Source organism: Truncatella angustata (assembly GCF_020726525.1).
Source record: "Truncatella angustata strain MPI-SDFR-AT-0073 chromosome Unknown BKA67scaffold_6, whole genome shotgun sequence".
Classification (NCBI taxonomy): Eukaryota; Fungi; Ascomycota; class Sordariomycetes; order Amphisphaeriales; family Sporocadaceae; genus Truncatella; species Truncatella angustata.
The window spans coordinates 1,543,147-1,561,988 of NW_025763386.1; the positions used below are offsets into that span (position 1 = coordinate 1,543,147).

Sequence of the window (18,842 nt, forward strand, 5' to 3'; positions counted from 1 at the left end):
CCTACTGGTTTAAAAATAAATGGTTATTAGGATAGACTTAACACATGGTGCCCGCCAAAGACCAGCCATGGACCTGGCGTAGGTAATGCCACAGACAGGTAGTTAGACATGTTCCATAAAATACCATTCCATGCGATCATATTGGCTTCGCTGATGTGCCTAAGAGTGACTTTTAGAACATTATTATTGATTTTACCGCTTTAAATTCCCGTTAACCCTCAATTCACAACAAAGGAAGATTGCTGCATCGTCGCTGTATGATGTCCGCATGCCGATCTCAACACAGAAGTTTTAGTTCATATTTTCGGACCTGCTCTCTGTTACTCATTATAGAGGAAACATCTATTCCTTAGCCTGGGCTTTATCTCAGCTTCTCCCAAAACAGCACTCCCACTCTTCCGTCGTCAATGGTAGCACTCAGACTCAGCGTCTTCCCGTGGTCGAAGAGCTCATAGTCCCTATGCTGGTCGGTCCCGATCCATGATAGCTCACTAGCCTGAATGAGCGGGCCGTGGGTCAACCGGCCCGTGGTTGGTGTGTCCTCTCGCACACTCAATCGCCCGGCGTATGAGAGCTGATCGCTGCCGTTATTGGACATTGTGTTTGCAGACATGAAGCCTGCAGGATGGTATATAATCTGGCCGACAAGGGAGGTGTTGATCTCGGTTATGGTCCCATTGGTAAAGCTGGTAGGCAGTGAGTCTTTCCGTTTTATCAATTGGAGCCTTTTCTTTCCCCGGCTGGACGAGCATATTTATGTCCGCGACAAAGTAGAAGAGAGAGTGAACGTACCTGGTCCTATTCAGCAGTGACCAACCACCAGAGATGATCGTCATGATGGACTGTGGCTTAACCATCTTGTGGCAATGCGAATTGGGAGGCCTTCTCTGGCGATTGTGGGTACAATATATGTATAGAGTGGTCCCGTCGACACTACTGAGTAAGATTAGACCTGAGATTCGAAATTCTGGAGGTCGTGAACGATAGTCTATACTTTCAGATACAGAGCGAAATACCCGAGCAGAATTTTCCCGACCGTTGTGAACCTGAATTTGGAGCTGTCTTATACAAAAGGTGATATTTCGCGCACTATGCGGCTGACTGTATCTTGTTGATCCTATCAGATTTTCTGGTTATATGCAGATTGCGCGTGTTGGTTCTAGCCGAATTTTAATCAACACAGTCTATCTCATCAATCCCGTCTTAGTGGACAGTACAAAATGTCGGCTTCGTGTGTCCCCACCTTGCGAAGGTTGCGTCTTAAGATGATGAAATGGTAAAGGCACCAGGGCCTTTTAACCGTCACCCTCAGCCGCTACTTCGAGCGCATTGCGTGCGATTGACACTAATAATATCTAAAATGCCTGAGTATTTACGATGTATCATTGCGAACGATAGGGCTGTGGATATCTTCAAGTGCCTGCGACAAAATACAATTAATGTGCAAGGAGTCGCATTTTTTGTGTAGATGTAAACGATCCGTCCCGCAGAATATTTCCTCAGCTCTGCTTGATCACATGCATTCCGTTGGACTTTTCTGCTCCCTAATTAAATTGATATGTAACTCCAGTTTTTACAACGCGTTCACTTCATTTTGTTTCCCCCGTGGTTGGTCGCTGTATGACGGAATGCGGTTAACTGACTAAGCGCATCACTGGGGCAATTCTCATTATATGCAAGCCTCCTGATATCCTGTGTCCAAGTGAAGGTGCCAGGGCGGTCAATGTTTGGCACCATCGTTGCCTCCTCACGAAAGCTCCACACCCTATTGTTGTATATATGATAGGTCTGCTAAGTCATTTGCGATACGAGAACCCTTGTTGGTTCACATAGGGCATCATCGCAGCCGTAATGATAAGCAAAGTGGACCATTTCTGTTTCCGAATATCGACCTAGGGACCGGGAAACAGTGCGAACGGAGCTACCCACAGGCGCTCGATGTTGCGCGTCATTAAGTCACAATACACGATTTGAATAAAATGACTGATAGGCACCGAAAGGCTCCGCTCTCGGTGCAGCCGTGTCCTACGAGGAGAAAAACACCGCCTTGCCTGATTACTCCAGCCTAGATAACCAGGCACAGACAATCAGTCGTGGGAGGTCGATTTAGTGCTCGGAGAATCTGGAACGCATTTGGCTTATGTACTCTTGGAACGTACTTCGGCCATGTTCTTGATCAGGATTGATACACACCCTATGGAGACTTGAATCTTTCCAGCTTTGAAGTTGCCCTCACTATATACCATATACAGGTCTTACTTTTCAAAAGATTTGGCATGAAATGAATCACAGACTGGTACTATTTCCGTGATCTGCACCATCCTACACAGGCTGTGACTCACGACCGCCCGTTCCCTTCTGCCCAAGTTACCGTCCCGTTGGCGTGTCTGTGAAACCATCTCTCAGACGTCGGATCCAATTCCCAGTATTGTATCTCTTGACCGACGCCTCGTTCTTGTATGTTGGTGGATCTGCTGCTGATCACGCTCGGCGTTGTCGAGGACTTACGCTTCTTCGTACTGTTAGAGCCAGTGGATGGTGGTGGGCGAGATCTCGCAGCAGCCGAAGCCTCCTTTCTGCTCTTCTCCAAAAGAAAGTCTAAAGACTCCTGAATTTCTTTCAGCCGCTCATCACCACCCCAGTCAATGATATTCCGAACATATTTGCGGAACTCTATATAATCGTTGGGTTTCTGGAGCAAGAAGCTATCGACATTTGCCATATGGAAGTCGAGCTCATTTTGTATCCAGGACACATAAAGTCGCGCCTCTGTTCCGCTCATAGCGATTCCGAATGCAGCATTGCCAATCGACTGTACGCTGCCGCCTTGACAATCTCTCAGTAGGTGATTGAGGCGTTGAGCGATTTTCAAACACGAAGCTGATGCACCTAGACATTGGTTGGTCGCCACCCACAAGCTGCCAGACCCAGAGGGGCCATCACCCTTGAACTCAATAGCAAAGAATGGATATATCAGTCCCTGGTTATTGGCTACCATCTCGCTTCCCATGGATAAGAGCTGACCTTGCTGCTGAGGAAAGGCGTTCTGGCGATTGTATCCGTAGAGCGTGTCCGGTACTGGAGTGCTGACCTTATACTTGGATCCAGTATTAGGAACTGTGTGCTTGGCCATCGGTTGTCTGTCGCTGCGCTTCAGGGTTTCGAATGACTTCGGATCGGGGAAAACATGCGTGTGGAAGTACTTCTCCACTTCAGGCTCTGATGTACCCATTGAAAGATCATAGAGATCCCGGTTGTGCTTGAGATCGTCTGAGGATGGGCCGGGTGAGTCCCGAGCTCGATGTACGCGGGCAACCAAGTCGGCTATATTTTCGGGAAGAGGATCGCACGAGTGACGTAAATAAATATTATTCGCAGCCAGATTGATATCCCGGTACAATGGATCCTCCACAAGACTCCTTCCAGACGACCGGCCTGAACCTGGTGTGGCAGCGGTAAAGTCGGACTGTATTCCATCAACCGATAAGGATCCAGTCGAAGCAGGCGTGGGGGGCACGACAAATCCATCCTGATATCGTGAATGGCTCATTTCTTGCACAGATCGTGTAGGCTGCCTGGGAATTGAGGTGCTGATGTAGCTGTCTGAACGGCAACGAGCTTCTCGCTCTCGTCCGACGGTTTCAAGCCACTCGAAGACAAGGTCGGCGGCACAATCGGGCTGATCCGAGCAGGCTGAGCCAGCGAAATTTTCGAGAAACGAGGCGTACCGGTGCTTCGGGCGCTCTGGCGTTGGCTGTTGTAAGATCGTCTGTGATATGTTCTACATCAATCGTCAGCTCGGGCCGTTGAATCATCTCTGAAACTGTTGCCATACCTGTGTTCCTTGGTCTTCTTGCTCTTCCCCAGTGTCCTCAACTGTAAACGGTGGTGCGTCTATGGATGTCAATCGCGGCCTCTTCGCGGGCAACGAATCAGTGACAGAAGTTGCATTAAATGGCCTCTTGGAGGGTTGCACTGGCGCGTTACGATACTGATCTCCCGTCACTGGAGGTTGTTGTATTCCCTTCGAGCGCGATTCGACCTCTGGCGATGAATTAGCACATCTCACGAAGCGTTCGTCATTCCCTGTACCTGTCTTGGCGAGAGCAGCGAGCAGCTGTTGTTGTAGGCTTTTCGATAATTTCGTTTGAGAACGACGAGCTTTGAAGACTCCGCAGTTCATCATGTTGGGCGCGCGGGAGTATGTTGGAGGTATAGTTGTGAATCCGCGTTGGGATGTGTAGAAACGGTTCGCGAGAAGGTCAGTTTCGTCACAAGGCGTTCCAGGCGCTTGCAGGCCAACAGCAGCTGTGCTCTGAATTCGCGCGGGGTTCGCTTCGTGTAAGTCAACCCATGAGCTCCAATTGGATGAACGATGCAAAGAACCCCGGACAGTCTAAGCGAAATGGCGGCGCTAAGTGCTGTCTGCTCCACGCTCATGGATGTGTCCATGTTCAAGCCGGACATGGCGATAAGTCGTACGGAATGGGACGAGTGAGCATGCGCATGCCGGAGAGAATGAACCGGAACTTGGTGACTTCCAACATCCTCAGGCGTTTCATCTGCCGCCTCAAGCGAAATGCGCTAACATTAGTGTGTCAGATTGGTGTTGGCCCCCAGCCGGCCCCCAGCCGGCCCTCGCCTAGGTGGCGGCGGCTATCCGAAACCCTCGCGCTTAGATCGACCTACTATAAGCTCCAAGCTGCGTCTCCCTGCACTCCACTTCTTTCCCAAGGAATCGGCCCACGTTCCTCCGGCCGGTGCCTCTGATATGTCGTTTGATCGCTTTCGTGACGCGCACATACTCCACGGTAGAGGACATTTTCCTCTCGGCCTATTCCGTGGACGCAATACGTCTTGCTGATCTAGGTTTGAACGTTGCTGGTGTACCATGTCGTATTCGGGATCGATATCCCCAGGTACTTTGAATTCAAGTAGACGTTCGCTATGCACAATATAGCCAGCCGCCTTAAGCTCCCAGGAAGAACCTGTGACCTTGCAGAAGATGTTTTATCGGAGTTAGTCCCACCTGCGTTCTCCGATGTGGTTCAATGTAGTGAAATCTTGCCCGGTTGGTCAACTGAGCATGGAATGCAAGACATTGGCGTCTCGCCTGGAATTTCAAAGACTGCACGTTACCTCTTATGGGTTTCAAGATCATGGAGGCGCGGTGCTCCTCCTCTAAACCACAGTTTTTGATGCATTCGGGGCTTATATAATTGAAATAATTCGTGATCATTATAATATTATTTTCAAAACTAACGGACTAACTAACGATGGGACGGACATGACTACGGTTAATATATAGTGGCTGGCAGCCCTAACGGCTGGGCGATCGTTATAGAAAGCTTATGCGTATATATATAGCAGTTTGTCGGCTAGACTAGATATATACAAGGTTAGACTAAATCCTCGCCAAACTACTGCGTCCGATTAATTATTTAGCATCCCGGTGGCATCAAGGAACGAAGACTTGGCTTGCCATATACCTCATATATTATGAAAATAAGAAAGCTAAAGAACAAAAAGACTTGATCGCGAATTACGTGAAAATACTTAGTCGCGTAGCCCAGCTTTACGTTGCAGGCTTAGCTTCGCCTTAGCCCTAGAGCTCCGCTTAGCTTAGCTCAGCCTTAGCCGTTACATGTGGAACTTGTTTATGTAGAACCCAAACTTTGGACCTGAAATTTAAAGTCGGCACGTGGGACTCGAAGCTCTCATTATCACTTAGAGATTGTTCACGTCCACTAAGATGTCAGGTGCCTCGAAAGAATGAGCTATCAGCTCTTTTTCTCCATGAGCCTGCTCGAGGATTTTCGCGGTTGTTCGGCCTATTGAGAGAAACGTGTCTAGCTATAGTTATCTCTTGATATTTAAGAACCGATATCTTCGTATAAGAGTTCTGTAAAGAGGAGGTTAGCTATTAAATCGAGAATGTATCTGCCCTGAAAAGTGCCATACGTGACATTAGTGATACGCATAGTTGTCTTCATAACACGAAAACTAACCACGTATACTTAGTTAAACCACAAAATTGAGCTCTTCTACTAAGTGAGACTACTTTCGACTACAGACAAGGTCTAAGTTGAGGAATCAACTATTGAATAGATCATTAGTATATAACCTCGATCAGGTATATATAATTAAGTACTGAATTGAAATTATACTTATAATGTTAAACGAATCAAGTCAAGGCGTAGTGCATAGCCTTCACGTTTCTAAACGGACTTAGAATGCTGGGCTGCCCTTGTACGACGAGTCGTCCTTCGCTAGTCCTAACCACAAACCTACGCCACCAACACAACGCTCAAGCTTCACCCTCATCAGCTTTGCCTTGTCGTTGAGTGTGTGTATACCGTGTATCTCATTGAACTCCGATTTATCTGCTTCGTTCAAAGCTAGCATCATCGGCAACGTCGAGTTTTTCAAGATCTGAATGCGAGCCCGCTTCGTCATTATGATTGTCGCGGTCAGGAATGCGGACGCAAGAACCAGCTGCGTTGCGATGAGCACGACCCACTTCCAGTGGATACGCACGAACTGTTCCTGTGCATAAACATAACCGAGCGCAGGCCCCTTTGAGTCTGGAAAGGTTGTGCCGATTTCTCGTATCATGTTGGTGATTCCCGTCGCTATATTACTGGTAATGGTTTGCATGTTTTGCAGCTGTACTTCTGGGGGAAGTGATTGTGGCTCTACGCTTCCGAAAAGCGCGACCGACAGCGGATATGCGATGTTGCCGTTCTCGAAAATGATCGTATCGCCAGGCTCAGTCAAGGTACCTCCTGCTAGATGAGAGCCAATGAAGCCCGAAGCCGCTAGAGCAGTGTTCACGTCTATTGCGTACTCGATTGACCGCTCACCAGCAGAAATTGTACCTGACGGTGCCAGTACGACTGTTTCGCCCTGGAGAGTGTAGTTGCAAGCCATCGGTGCTGCGCAGTCCGCGAAGTCGGGTGACCATTTTCTGTTTAATGAATGGGGCGGGTTGGGCGACGCGATCTTTGTAGAAGTGGCCAATACCTTGGTTTTGGAAATTCCATCGGTCACCTGGACGTCCAATGCTGGTATGCACCAATGGAACAGGAACTCGAAGAACTCAAACCCTTCTAGCATGGTGCTGTTTGTAACAGATGTGATATCGATGAAATCTTTCGGAAAGGCAACGAACATGTCAGCCAGTGCAACATTTGTTAACGAGATATCCAAGGCGCCAGAAGGAGATTCTAGTTCAGCAATGGCAAGCGGCCATACAATAGACGATGTCCCCTCTTGAGCCGTTGTGTTAGTTGTTGCTTTCAACGCTATTAACGATTGGCGATGGAATAGATCAAGCATAGAGACAGTCTGTTTGCCAAGGCTGGCCAGTAATGTCTCATTGCCTTGAGCTGTGAGATTGACTACCTGACTACAGATCGCCAAGGTACCGAAAGAATCCCATTTGCAGTTGCCGGCTGCACACCTCGGAACAATGACAGGCGTTAACTGTGTGGTTGGGAGATACACGTTGCTGATAACGGCCTGTTGTAGCATCAGTGTGTCATTTGCTCCTGTTGCCGATTAGCTGTAGTTCATCCAACGTTACCATTCGTGACCGGCTCGCAATACCGGCCATTTTAAAAAGAGAAGTCATCCTACCAATCACGAGATCCGTTCCATTCCATCTTGAGAAAGTCGTTGCTCTCATGGCAGTGGCATTCTGGCTCACCGGACTCCTGCTCAGATCTGAGTAGTATGTAACCATCAACTGAGTCAGCGTTGAGGTAAAGAAGCCACTCAAAGTAATAAGGGCACCCAAGCATCCTAAAGGCCTGAATTCGTATTAGGACCTCGTACTTTGTTGATGGGTTCAGCTGCTAACCCTTTGAGCTTGATTAATAACTTGATACAGCCAAGTCCACCTCTGCTGGCCTGATCAAACAGTTGGAAGTCATCAAGGGCGCGAGGCTTGGATGCAAACCATATCCATTTCAGTTGGCCGAGACTTTCAATGACGGGGATCATCAGGGCCAGTTTTGCGAGTGATGCGAGGAAGGCAATGAAGGTATTTAGAGTGATGCCATCAACCCATCTTGGTGGTTCTTGACCATCGAAGCTTTGAAGCATGGTCACGATTCCTTTCCATCCAGTCAACTGATGGTCGAGGTCGTGCTTCTGGAAGACTCACCAATCACACATGCTACAGAAATGCAGCACCACGCAATTTCTGGAATCCACCAGACTATACTTTCATGTTCTCGTTTCTGTTTTGCGTGAACGTTCCGCATTGTGAACGAAACCGATAGAAAAACGTGAACACGCCAATGACTGCCAGATCTCGGAGAGTTGCGATGTACTTTTATTTTTTTTATTTGCCATCCCAACGAACTTTTAGGAGAAGTATATATGCGCTCTCCGTTTGTCACAATCATGCGTCCGCAACCCCCAATATGCTTACACTAATTGGTTCACAGCCCGTTGTTGCACCGAATGCGGCTGTTTGGAATCCTGCCGCATGATTGGCGAAATGCTGATTACGTGTGTGGTAACTCACAGTAAGCCAGAATCGGGTACCATACATCGGGTAAGCGCTGTCATTGGAGAGTGCCTCCTAGCTCGTCTGTTTAAGGAAACCCCCAACAGCCACCGATCTGAACCTTGCGAAAGCCAGAAAGGTAGGCTTGATCATCATGGTGCATGTGAAACAAACTCTCTAGATGCTTACTCTTCAGTCACAAGATATTTCTATCTTCCGAGCTAGTGTCTCATTTTGCAATCTCCCAAGGGCAAAGTATTCGTCGCACCTCAGTTCTAGTCACCAAAGCGACGTATTCAGCGGCAACAGACATTTCTCGCTGAGCGCTGGCACGGCACATCGCTGTATCTTTACCTATCAACTAACCTAGACTAGACTAAGGTTAACCTAGTCTAAAGCCGGAACAACGAGACCAGTCGTGGCGTCGTTGTGAAACGTGCTCCATGAGGGCCACATCGCGCCATTACGAAGAATGTTGCTAACACATAACGACTCAAACATGATCCTATATAATTAGATCAATCGGCATATCTAACAACTTGTATAGATGGCTACATTCGATTTTGACATGAGTGTAACTCGTCGAGAACTCTTTCCGGCAAGCGGCCAATCATTCGATGTACAACGGGGCAGTGTCCCCAACAGCGGGTCAGTGGGGAGTCGCGGCCATCAGGTAGAATAGCCTTTACCTCGTGTCCATGTCAGTTCGTTTATAAGCCTTCCACAAAATGTTGTTTGCTTTCCATTTTCGATGTGAGAATTCTGAGGTGCTTGTGCCGAGTGCTTTTTCGAGAATGCTTGACAGGCATATCGTGATCCAGGGTTCAAAACCGCCCAGCCTGGCGCTCTCTAGCTAGTTAATTATGCAAATGGATGGCAATCCTCTAGGAAGACGGCGACGATCCTCTGCTGCATAGCTACCATGATAATTACCGCATCCTTCTTTCAACTATATTGGTATTGCTCCTTGTGTATCGACCTTTGCAGTTGAAGTTGAATGTAACTCGGACGTGCTCCTGACGAAGTCCTCGAATCTGTAACCTTTCAGTACTCATAAACTATATAGTTCATATACAGACATGTAAAGAGAAAGGAGCACTGGGGTTCGGTTGAATGGAGGTATCAGTTTGATATATATCAGATCAGAGGTCCGTCACGCGTCGTAATCAGGGGCTCTCACAAGGAGCCGGTTTGATGATCTGATATACCTCTACTCATGGCTGCTTGAGGGAGAATGAGCGGTAGGATATGTTCCAGGGGATGGGCCCTGACGAATAGTCTTTTATGTTCTGAAGATTTTGAAACCCAGTGGCGGGCAATAAAAGAAGAGAAAGGCACAAAATAGGTAAATGGTAAAAAAACAAACATCAAAACCACAGGCGACTCCATGGCCACAAAGGACCGATACGTCCCGTTCAAAGCCGTGATAAATTATGATTTGATCGGAGTGGTTGGAGCAAACGGGACATTCATTATGGTGATCAACTAAAAGCTAAGCCGTACATGTCTCAAGCTGATCTGTTCATGCCTCATCGCCGTAGCGGGGACTGACAGGTATCTAAGGTTATACTATTACCCCACAGTCCTAATATAGACTAGCGTCTAACAGAGACCAACAAACGAAAGCATCCCTTCGTACCATAACCAAACAAACTGTCATAAGCAGGGACAAAAGACACGCGGACAATCGAACAATCGCAACCGTGAGACTTAGAATTGCATGCAAAAAGGCAAGGGTTAGCTTTTGTTCTTCATTAATTTTGTATGATATAGTGAAAAGCTAGATACGTTTCATACACCTTGAGAGGTTATAACGGCCAATCAACAACCATTACCTCCAGGCTGAATGAATTTAACTAATCAACTCACACATAAGTCATGATGATCCACCAGAAACTCAACATTTTGCTAATATTGCAAAACAACGAAGGCATATCAACAAATGCCTTAGGTATCCACCTGGGCCAACCGCTGTATGTTGAACGGCAAAAACTCGGTAGTAGTAACCCGTTTGCAGTCCAACACTCTGGCTAGCCAACAGCGAAACAGAGGATAGCTCTTTTCCTCAATAGCAACATCACACTCGATCGATAGACTTGCCCTTTTATCACCGTCCATATTGCGTTTCCATCGCGTATTTTGCTACACAGGCAGTCTGGCAGAGATAGCACAATTGACAACCTGAGGTAATCCATATACTCTCAATTTGACATAGAAGGGCACATTTAATTTCGAGGAGGTTCCAGGAAGTCGTTCAAAATGCCCTAGATGATGTTCTCCATGATAGCATCCATGCCAAACGGAAATTCTTGACATCCATTCCCACCGAGAAATAACACTCAACCATGTTGTGGCTTGGAGTGGTATTGGCCACGACCCTAAGTTAATCATCACAAAAACATCACGATCTTCAAGTCATCCAGAGCAATGTCCAAAGTTCTATATTATGTCTCCCAGATTGTTCTCCATTCTTTACGAAGGGTCCAAGCCGGAGCCGAAGCTATCAGCGGCCATCGTGGCTCGCAGTTCCAGAATTAGGTGCAATTCTCATATCTTGCTCGAAACAAGCCCAAAGAAATCCCCATGGCCGAGAGACCATCTTTAGATATCGGAACATCTTGAAGTCATTGGTGATGGGCTGATTGTATGATTTCGATCGTGGCCGCGTCCCGTGTCCTCCGTGTTCACATCAGCTCCACGACCAAGCTGTCGTCAGCCATGTTTCCTTGCTCGTCCTTGACACTAAAAATGTCCAAGTTCTTCTCGAAGACTGTGCGGATGGCGTCCTCTGCGAGCTCCTCGTAGTCGAGCTTTGTGCCCACAGCGAGATCGTCGATGATCTCATCGCTGGATAGGTCGTCAGAGTCAGTGTTTGTGTATGCTAGGAGTGCGAAAAGCAGAATAACGTACATGTAGGCGCTGATGTGAGATCTAATCTCCAACCTGATCGTTTGCTTTTGCACTCGAGAAAGAAGGCCCCATCCCTTGCAGGTTGGAAGTCGGGCGGTCACGCGTTCATCAGCGGCGATGACGCGGCCATACTTCTTTTGGGGTCGAAGGTGGACTGACATATTGTAGAAATTATCGTGCCTTTTTCGTGCCTTTTGTGGATTTGTATGGTCTTGTGATGCGTTGGAGGTTGTAACGAGAGTAGTTTAGTGGTTGAGTGGTTGGATGTTGGAAAAGGTTGGAGTTTTGGGAGCGGAATCCAGATATATAATAATTCGGGAGAGTAGCTATCACAACTGAGAACGGAACAGCCATAAACTGGCTGGGGGAAAGTAGTTGAGGAGGGCACTCGCTAATACAATGTTAGCAAGGAGTAGCTTAGCTGTTCAAGCCCAAAGGTTGCAGCACAGGTATGTTATAAACAATCACTTTATAGCCTAATTCATGGCTTGAGCCTCAGGAATATTTCGTGCTCCGAAACAAGTCTTTTCCACAGCCCACTTAGCGATTCTTTATTCATTGTTGAAGCCAAAGTGTTGGAGCTCGAGTATGTTGTGAAGCATTCACTTTATCATCACGTAGCGACTTTGAAATCTCCTCGACGATTTGTCAATCTATGTGGTTATAGCTCGAGAATCTTTTATGTTCTGGGATAGGTTATTCCCATAGCCCACTTGACGATGCAGTATCAGGAGTTGGGCTCAGGTATATTTCATTAACCTTTCACTCTCTTGCCAACCTGGTGATGACACGATTCAAAAGTTGAAGGTCGGGTGTTTTTGGTGTTCCGAAACACGCTTGGGTAGGTCAACCTTTTGCTCTTCAGCTCGTTTGATGATTCTGTGATTGATATGCAGTAACTTGAGGGAGAGAACTCAGAGGTTGGAGCTCAGGCATTAACGGTGTTCGAGAAGAAGCCATCACAAGTGAGTTTAGAGATATCTCCGCAGGCGGTGGGTCGAATGTCGTCGAGGAAAGCAACTACCTGCGTAAAATCGATAGGTGGGATGAGAATCTCCAAATGAGCTGTGGTAGCTCATGGGATGAAAGCAGAGGTATGTAAAGTATTCCGGACGAGTTTTTCAATCTTGCGTTCTCACAGTCCACTTAGTAATTCTCACCCAACTCATCGATTTCATAATTCATGGACTACGACTCAAGCAGACAAAATGGTCTAAACAAGCCATCACAATTGATTTAACCTTGCATATTATAGCCAACTTGGCAGTTTCAACTCATTCCCTACACTAAGACACTATTGATTGATTGATTCGATTCTAACGTCGGTGTGAGGTCTATGTCAACAGATTTGCGGCAAACTCCCAGGGGTCATATGACGTGGCTAGCTTGCAAGATGCATAGAAGAAGCCAAATTGTTGCTGATGCGTAATAATTTATCGCCTAATGTTGTCCCGACATTTAGACCTGAAACCTATCTTTCATCCATTCCTTTCCTCTTCGAAAATTCTCTAAGATGATCTCGTCCACCCGATTCCTTTGGTTTGGACTTTGTCGTTCCGCTTCAAGCAGATAAACCCCGATACCAAGACACCAGTACATCTGAATGGGTAAATGAAGTCAGGGAATCGCCGAGTGGGGGGTAATCCATTGAAGCTCAAGAGTTATAACTCAAATATAGAGTGACCAAGAAACAATTCATCACAGATGGAATCCGCCTTTGGCTGTCAAGCCCACTTTTCGACTCTGATTTGTTCCATGTGCCGAGAAATCACAACATTTGAAGGAGTAGATCATGTAAAGGAAGACAGCTAACTACCTCATCGATGTATTTCAAGTGGTATGACATTTATAATAGACCTGTGGCTAAGATTCAAGTATAAGAAGTGTTCCGGAAAAGATGTATCCCCAATGAACCAGCGTTTTAGTCTATAGCCGACATTGGCGATTCTCTAGCTCGCTGAATAAAATTGATCATTCCCTTCACCGAAAGAACAATACATTTGGTGAGAAGGTCAAGTACAGGACGGCTGTTACATGGAACGTGAAATTTAAACTACTGTCACTTAGTGAATATTTTGCTCAGGTGTGTCTAGTGGCTCCGAAAGGAGCTGTCCGGACTCTCGACTTGTACATTCGCTGATTCAGGTGTCGACATTCATCATTGCTTCTACTGGAAAGAAATAGTACATTCCGGGGTAATCCGAAGTCAGGGAAGGAAGATCAAGCGGAAGAGAGATGTTAAGCTCAGGGCTTATGATTTATACGTTGTATCTTATAAGTAGAAGCTCAAGAAATTCAAGCTCAGGGGTCAGTGGAGCTCAGGGGCCGGAGTTCAAGTATAGGAGCTTAAGCATATGTAGAGGTCCGGAAAGCGAGGGGATTAGCAGCCCACTTAGGAATTTCAATTATTCTGTCTGCAGTGAGAATAGTACATTCGATAGGTTAGTGGCTTCTTTGTCAACGCTCAGGAGAGTATACCTAGTGTTTCTGCAGAAGCTATCGCGACAACACAGTTCTCAAGCCCACTTAACGATCTGTTCCACCCGCAGAGGAAACAATACATTTACAAAGCAAGAATAAATCAAGGAGTATGTCTAACTATTCTTGCAACTAAACAATACAAATTCATTATATTACTTAAGACATAGATGTAGTACATAAGTAACCACCAGCGCGGCAATACTTGCAGAGCGATGCAGTTGACTTAGGAGTAGCCCATCCATGATTCGGAGAGCGATGTTGCCATAATGGTGATCACTGGCTCGTTTGTATATGTACGTGTTACAGCGACTGATGAAGCTACTCACAAATAAACAGGCCTGAAGCCACGACCTTCGTACTGGCGAGATTACCACATCAAAGAAAACTTCACGAGAGATAAAGGGACCTAGTAATAGCTACTCAAGAAGTTGTGATATTTTACACGGCTTTCCAGCACTTTCTCTACCAGTCTTACCTCAAATCATAATATTCTCACATCGCAACTCTTCCAACCTCCGTTGCTTCAGCGTCCGAAAGCCGCACTGCCCGGATCGCTTCCCAACCCACCGCTGAGCTTCTTGCTGGTAGTCGGCGCCGAGCTGCCAGCACTGTCTGTCATCTCCCGGACGGCCTGGCCGGTCGTGCTGTGCGCACCAGCGCCGCTGCCGGACTTGAGCGCATCCGTGACGCCGCCGCTCGTGTCCTGGCCCTGGTGGCGCAGCCCCGTGCCGGCCGGCATGGTGTTCTGGTCGTGGGTCGGGGCCGCGCCGGCGAGGCCCTCCTGCGGCCGGCCCTGCACGTTCTCGCGGCTGCTGCTCGTGTACGCCTCGCCACCGGCGCTGCCGCCTCCGAGGCCGTGGCCCTGCTCTACGGGCCGCGACTCGCTCGCCGCCGCCGCGCCCGTTGAGGAGGAGGACGATTTCGAGTGCTTGCTGGGCTTCACAGCGTCCTTGATCTTGTCCAGCAGGGATCTGTCATGGCTGTGGACTTGTTCCGGGGTCTGGCGGTGCGGATTGGTTAGCTTGAAGGAAACATATATCGGTGATTTGGATGGGGTATACATAGCCTGTGCCGCCGCCTGTAGACATGTTGATGGTTTGTATCTGAAGATTGAGCAATGCGCTCGAGTTGTGTTTTTGACCGATAGTTTATTTGGAAGCTGCATCGGAAACTGCATCGGAAACTGCATCGGAAACTGTGCCAGACTTCTCAAAGGCATTACTGATCACATGTTTATAATTATGATACTACAGAAATGAAAGAGCTAAGTGTGGGGTAATGACCACATTACGTCGTCCAGAGAGTGTTGAGTTCATGGATACATCAAGGAGCTATGTCATTGTTGTGCACTATGAGAACTAAAAAGCCAATGCGCACGTGGAGAAGCCAAGGTGGTGGTTGCACTGGAACCACCGTATGGCTCAAGACGGTTCTCGAGGAGTACGCGCTGGGCTCACGAAGAGCTCTCGTCACAATTATGAGCTCATCATCGTCACATTTGTGTCTAATAAATGATGTGCCCAGTCCCGGCCGGATGAGGTAAGACGGGAATACCATTCGTCATCTAATGCCGGCAGAGTATAAAAGACAAGGTCGTAATCGAAGTGGATCAGCGGTATCGTAGAGCTGGAGCTATTGCCAGCGTCGCCGTACGAGAGATTCTGCTCTGCAAATCAATCCTGATCGTAGTCTAATCGTCGTCATGGAGAGTCCTTGCGAGCATTTTTCCGGTCACGATTATCATCATCCATTCAAAACTTCCCCGATCCAAGTTACTGCTTCCGGACACCCTTCTCAATATCGATATAGTACGGCCGAGAAGCCGGACACTTACACCGAGCTCGATAAATCAGACATAGCTCGTCTGTTCTGGTACCCATGTAGTTGTCCACCATGTACCAAATATGAGTATCCACATTCCGTACCAAGTCACATCATACGCGACCTGTGACCTGTACTTGAACAGGATAGGAATAAGCATGATGTGGATGAGCGCTGACCCTAGCAGAAAAACATCGTAGTGCCATCGATTCTATTTCTGTCAGCATCAACAATCCGTGTCTTGATTCGACTCAGTTGCCTCTAGAATGGCCGGGAAAACTTACTGCACTGATACCCAAAACTCTCCGTGATCCTTGTACGTTGCCAATTCCTGAAAGACAATACGCAATGAAGAAGAACGACAAGACGCCTAGGATGATACCAACAATCATGGATGCGATATGGAAGCCGAACAACTGGAAAATGAAGGCGAGGACGTAGTTGAATACTCTCACGCCTAGCGTAATCCACATGCAGAGTCGACGTAGAAGGAGGGGTGTATCGCCATTTGTATTGAGAGTCCACGAATCCCAACTGAAGGGCCAGCACTAGAGATCGTTAACAGGTATTCATATTCGGAATCATAGAGAGTTGGTGAAAAAAATCTCCTGCGTGATCGTATGATTTCAGGATACCACCGAGGTGTCGTGACGAGAGGCAATGTAATATTGGCTTACGAATCTAGCATCTGGACAGAGCCCTTGCCGACGAGATGGCTCTGGGCGAGGGGGCAGTTGTTGTGGGAAATTTGCACTCGGCGTTGCCGCATTGAAATGAGCTTGGCGTTGGGGCGGAGGGTCTTCAATATCTGGTGGAATGATGTCTCTATCTTGCTGGGCATTTCCAGCATGGTCTGATTTGGATTTCCACATTGTCGTCGTATACGAGAGCGGGATCAAATAATGCCTGAGCAGGTATGATGAGCAGGTAAGATGAGCAGGAAATATTTCAGGCAGCTTCTATGCCGCGACAAATGTGATCTGGTTTTTCTGTATGACGTGACTCGAAACCACAAAGTGGCCGCCTTGTTCCTGCGATTTGCTGTCTGTTTGCGGCACAGTAAATAAAAGTTCTAATGGGTCGATCGACCAGGACATAGACCGTAGGGAATAGCCGTCTTTATGAATGTCGACGCTCGGAATCTTGTCTGTGACTCAGCCTTGATCCTACGCCTGTTGATCTTCACTTTGCCCCAGTCAATGCGTGATGCTTGTCCTCTGACCTTACTATGTATGTACAACGTTGGGACTGAGGCAGGGGCCTGCCTACCCAACAGCACTCTGGCACTATAGCCGTGTCTCCACTATACAGAGTGTGGCTGGCCGCGCTACAGCGAGGTATTGTTGTTCAAACTGCGCCAGTGTGTTTCTTCCTGCTAGACTAACTACTATAGGTTGGCATTCCTGAATAGGAAAACTGGAACTGTCGACCATAAGAGCGTTGAGGGGGGTTCCTAGGCTGAATCATTCTACGACTTATTAGTCATTGTTACGGAGACGGCTTGGACAGTTTTCCTATGATTGCAGCGGAACCCCTGTTACAATCGCTTGACTGCCAGTGAAGAGTTCGCCGAAAACTTACTTCGTACCATGCTGGTGCCAGAATGCCTAGCCACCATGCGCCAAGAGGGCGCAGCATGTAGCAGCACTTTTCCGAAATGAAGATTGATCCTTCGAGTCCTGCATGGGCGCGCTTTATTTATAGAAGCAATACAGCGTCGAGGGTTGGGTTTAAGGTGAATAAAAAATCATTGTACCAGTAGTTATTCTGAAAGCCTTCGGAGCAAGTTGGTAATACTTCAATCAGAAAGACCGCCTCAACCTAAGCAGATGCATTAACATGCATGGCACTGTCGCCTTTCTGGACCTCGTCACATCGCTTCAGAATTTCTGCTTTCCAGCGGTTGTACTCGTGTCTTTTTGTATCGTCCATGAGCCAACGTCCCTGCAACATGGTATCGCCGCGTTGTACCTTCGCCTTTGCCCCAGCGGCATGATCCTCAGCGTCGTCCATGGCCACATCCGCGCTTGCACCAATTTGGTCTTGAATACCCTTGAACCACTCCTCGTCTTGCCATCCACTCTCGTTGAACTTTTTGGCTGCCTCGTCGACGTCCTTGGGGCCGACGTTGGCCCATCCATCCCAGAATACTTCTTCATCCTCGGCCTTATCGTCGACGTCGTTCCTGGCCTGTCGCAGTGCTTGGACTACATCTTTTCGCACAGTCGCGAATTGGGTTCCTTTGATCGGCTTTCCAGATACGAGCACAGTGAATCTGACTGTAACAAGAAAAAACACGGCAGCAAGTAGTGGTGTAAGATGCTCATTGACCCAGGAATCCTTGGTCCGCTTGCCATGAGGTGCAACAATGGTCTGGAAGCCGGCTAGGACGGTCGGGGCTATACGTTCTGAGTCGAGCTGCTTGCAGACAGACCGTATGGTTGGTGGGGCCCAGGGAGGTAAAGCATTGCGACTCTTTGTTGCTGTAGATGGGACGCGGGCCTTGCCTGTAGACTTGCTCGGTGTATGATCGGCCTTTGACCTGAACTGTGCCAATGCAGACTCCTTGCTCGGCGTCGCTCTTTGTGGTGTCCTCAGGGCACTTCCGCTACCAAAGACCGAACCTGCCTCCCTTGCCTTCCCACTCGGGGTGCGTATCCTGCCACTCTTTGCTGCTGAGCTTGCAGGCAGGATGTGGTCCAGATGGGTGTATAGCCGCTTGTATATGCGCGGGGGCACGGGGGGCCGGGCCTGTATGGGAGGCAGATCGAGTGTCGTCTTCAGGCGTTCGCAGGCGATGTGGGCGCATGCGTACAGACGGGCGACCTCTTCTTCGGCCTTGAGTGTGCTGGCATTGTGTCGCGACTGTGCGAGGAGACTGGCCGAGAGACTGACTAGCTGTTGTGGTAAAGACTCGGCTGAGGGCAGGGTAGGGAGCAAGGAGAGCAGTGTTGGCTCAACGGAGCGCGACATGACTGCTGCTGCTGTGGCTTGTTTCGTTCTACATGGAAGCCGTTGAAGCTTCACAAAAATAAGGTGCCTATTAGCACATGGATTAGCCTTAGTCTAGCTTGAGCTCAAGCTGTTGGAGCTCTGGCCAGTAGGCTTTTGTTTC

The 18,842-nt window shown here is 48.0% G+C and overlaps 7 protein-coding genes across 7 annotated transcripts; all 7 read right to left on the reverse strand.

The window, feature by feature from the left end:
• Positions 1-361: 361 nt before the first annotated feature.
• BKA67DRAFT_693155 (uncharacterized protein) lies at positions 362-1,107 on the reverse strand (the record flags this gene model as incomplete). Its single annotated transcript, XM_046109242.1, has 2 exons — positions 793-1,107; positions 362-686 (listed from the first exon to the last, which is right to left on the reverse strand). Exons 1-2 carry the CDS (start codon positions 855-857, stop codon positions 362-364), a joined length of 390 nt encoding a protein of 129 aa, XP_045956206.1. The 5' UTR covers positions 858-1,107.
• An 856-nt stretch (positions 1,108-1,963) lies between these two features.
• BKA67DRAFT_572430 (uncharacterized protein) lies at positions 1,964-4,669 on the reverse strand. Its single transcript, XM_046103280.1, has 4 exons — positions 4,603-4,669; positions 4,093-4,533; positions 3,836-4,044; positions 1,964-3,781 (listed from the first exon to the last, which is right to left on the reverse strand). Exons 2-4 carry the CDS (start codon positions 4,184-4,186, stop codon positions 2,339-2,341), a joined length of 1,746 nt encoding a protein of 581 aa, XP_045956207.1. The 5' UTR covers positions 4,187-4,533; positions 4,603-4,669; the 3' UTR covers positions 1,964-2,338.
• Positions 4,670-6,228: 1,559 nt separating this feature from the next.
• On the reverse strand, positions 6,229-8,106 carry BKA67DRAFT_660709 (uncharacterized protein; the record flags this gene model as incomplete). Its single annotated transcript, XM_046107671.1, has 3 exons — positions 6,229-7,550; positions 7,639-7,811; positions 7,862-8,106. 3 exons carry the CDS (start codon positions 8,104-8,106, stop codon positions 6,229-6,231), a joined length of 1,740 nt encoding a protein of 579 aa, XP_045956208.1.
• Positions 8,107-11,199: 3,093 nt separating this feature from the next.
• BKA67DRAFT_660710 (uncharacterized protein) lies at positions 11,200-11,586 on the reverse strand (the record flags this gene model as incomplete). The annotated part of the gene is made up of 1 exon (XM_046107672.1): positions 11,200-11,586. One exon carries the CDS (start codon positions 11,584-11,586, stop codon positions 11,200-11,202), a length of 387 nt encoding a protein of 128 aa, XP_045956209.1.
• Positions 11,587-14,296: 2,710 nt separating this feature from the next.
• BKA67DRAFT_572433 (uncharacterized protein) lies at positions 14,297-15,104 on the reverse strand (the record flags this gene model as incomplete). The annotated part of the gene is made up of 1 exon (XM_046103281.1): positions 14,297-15,104. A coding segment is annotated over one exon (675 nt), but the record flags the coding sequence as incomplete, so codon positions are not given.
• Positions 15,105-15,609: 505 nt separating this feature from the next.
• BKA67DRAFT_342131 (uncharacterized protein) lies at positions 15,610-17,045 on the reverse strand. The gene is made up of 4 exons (XM_046096308.1): positions 16,950-17,045; positions 16,405-16,893; positions 16,012-16,275; positions 15,610-15,938 (listed from the first exon to the last, which is right to left on the reverse strand). The coding sequence occupies exons 2-4, from the start codon at positions 16,597-16,599 to the stop codon at positions 15,756-15,758; spliced, it is 642 nt and encodes a 213-aa protein (XP_045956211.1). The 5' UTR covers positions 16,600-16,893; positions 16,950-17,045; the 3' UTR covers positions 15,610-15,755.
• Positions 17,046-17,548: 503 nt separating this feature from the next.
• Positions 17,549-18,700, reverse strand: BKA67DRAFT_537788 (origin recognition complex, subunit 6; the record flags this gene model as incomplete). The annotated part of the gene is made up of 1 exon (XM_046100388.1): positions 17,549-18,700. One exon carries the CDS (start codon positions 18,698-18,700, stop codon positions 17,549-17,551), a length of 1,152 nt encoding a protein of 383 aa, XP_045956212.1.
• Positions 18,701-18,842: the final 142 nt, after the last annotated feature.

Coding starts and splice junctions, on each gene's coding strand:
- BKA67DRAFT_572430 (XM_046103280.1), bottom strand. CDS start 4,186: ATGATGAACTGCGGAGTCTTCAAAGCTCGTCGTTCTCAAACGAAATTA. Junction 4,045..4,092: donor CGCTGCTCTCGCCAAGACAG/GTACAGGGAATG, acceptor ATTCATCGCCAG/AGGTCGAATCGCGCTCGAAG. Junction 3,782..3,835: donor AAGAAGACCAAGGAACACAG/GTATGGCAACAG, acceptor CGATTGATGTAG/AACATATCACAGACGATCTT.
- BKA67DRAFT_342131 (XM_046096308.1), bottom strand. CDS start 16,599: ATGTGGAAATCCAAATCAGACCATGCTGGAAATGCCCAGCAAGATAGA. Junction 16,276..16,404: donor TCTGTCCAGATGCTAGATTC/GTAAGCCAATAT, acceptor AACGATCTCTAG/TGCTGGCCCTTCAGTTGGGA. Junction 15,939..16,011: donor GAGTTTTGGGTATCAGTGCA/GTAAGTTTTCCC, acceptor TGACAGAAATAG/AATCGATGGCACTACGATGT.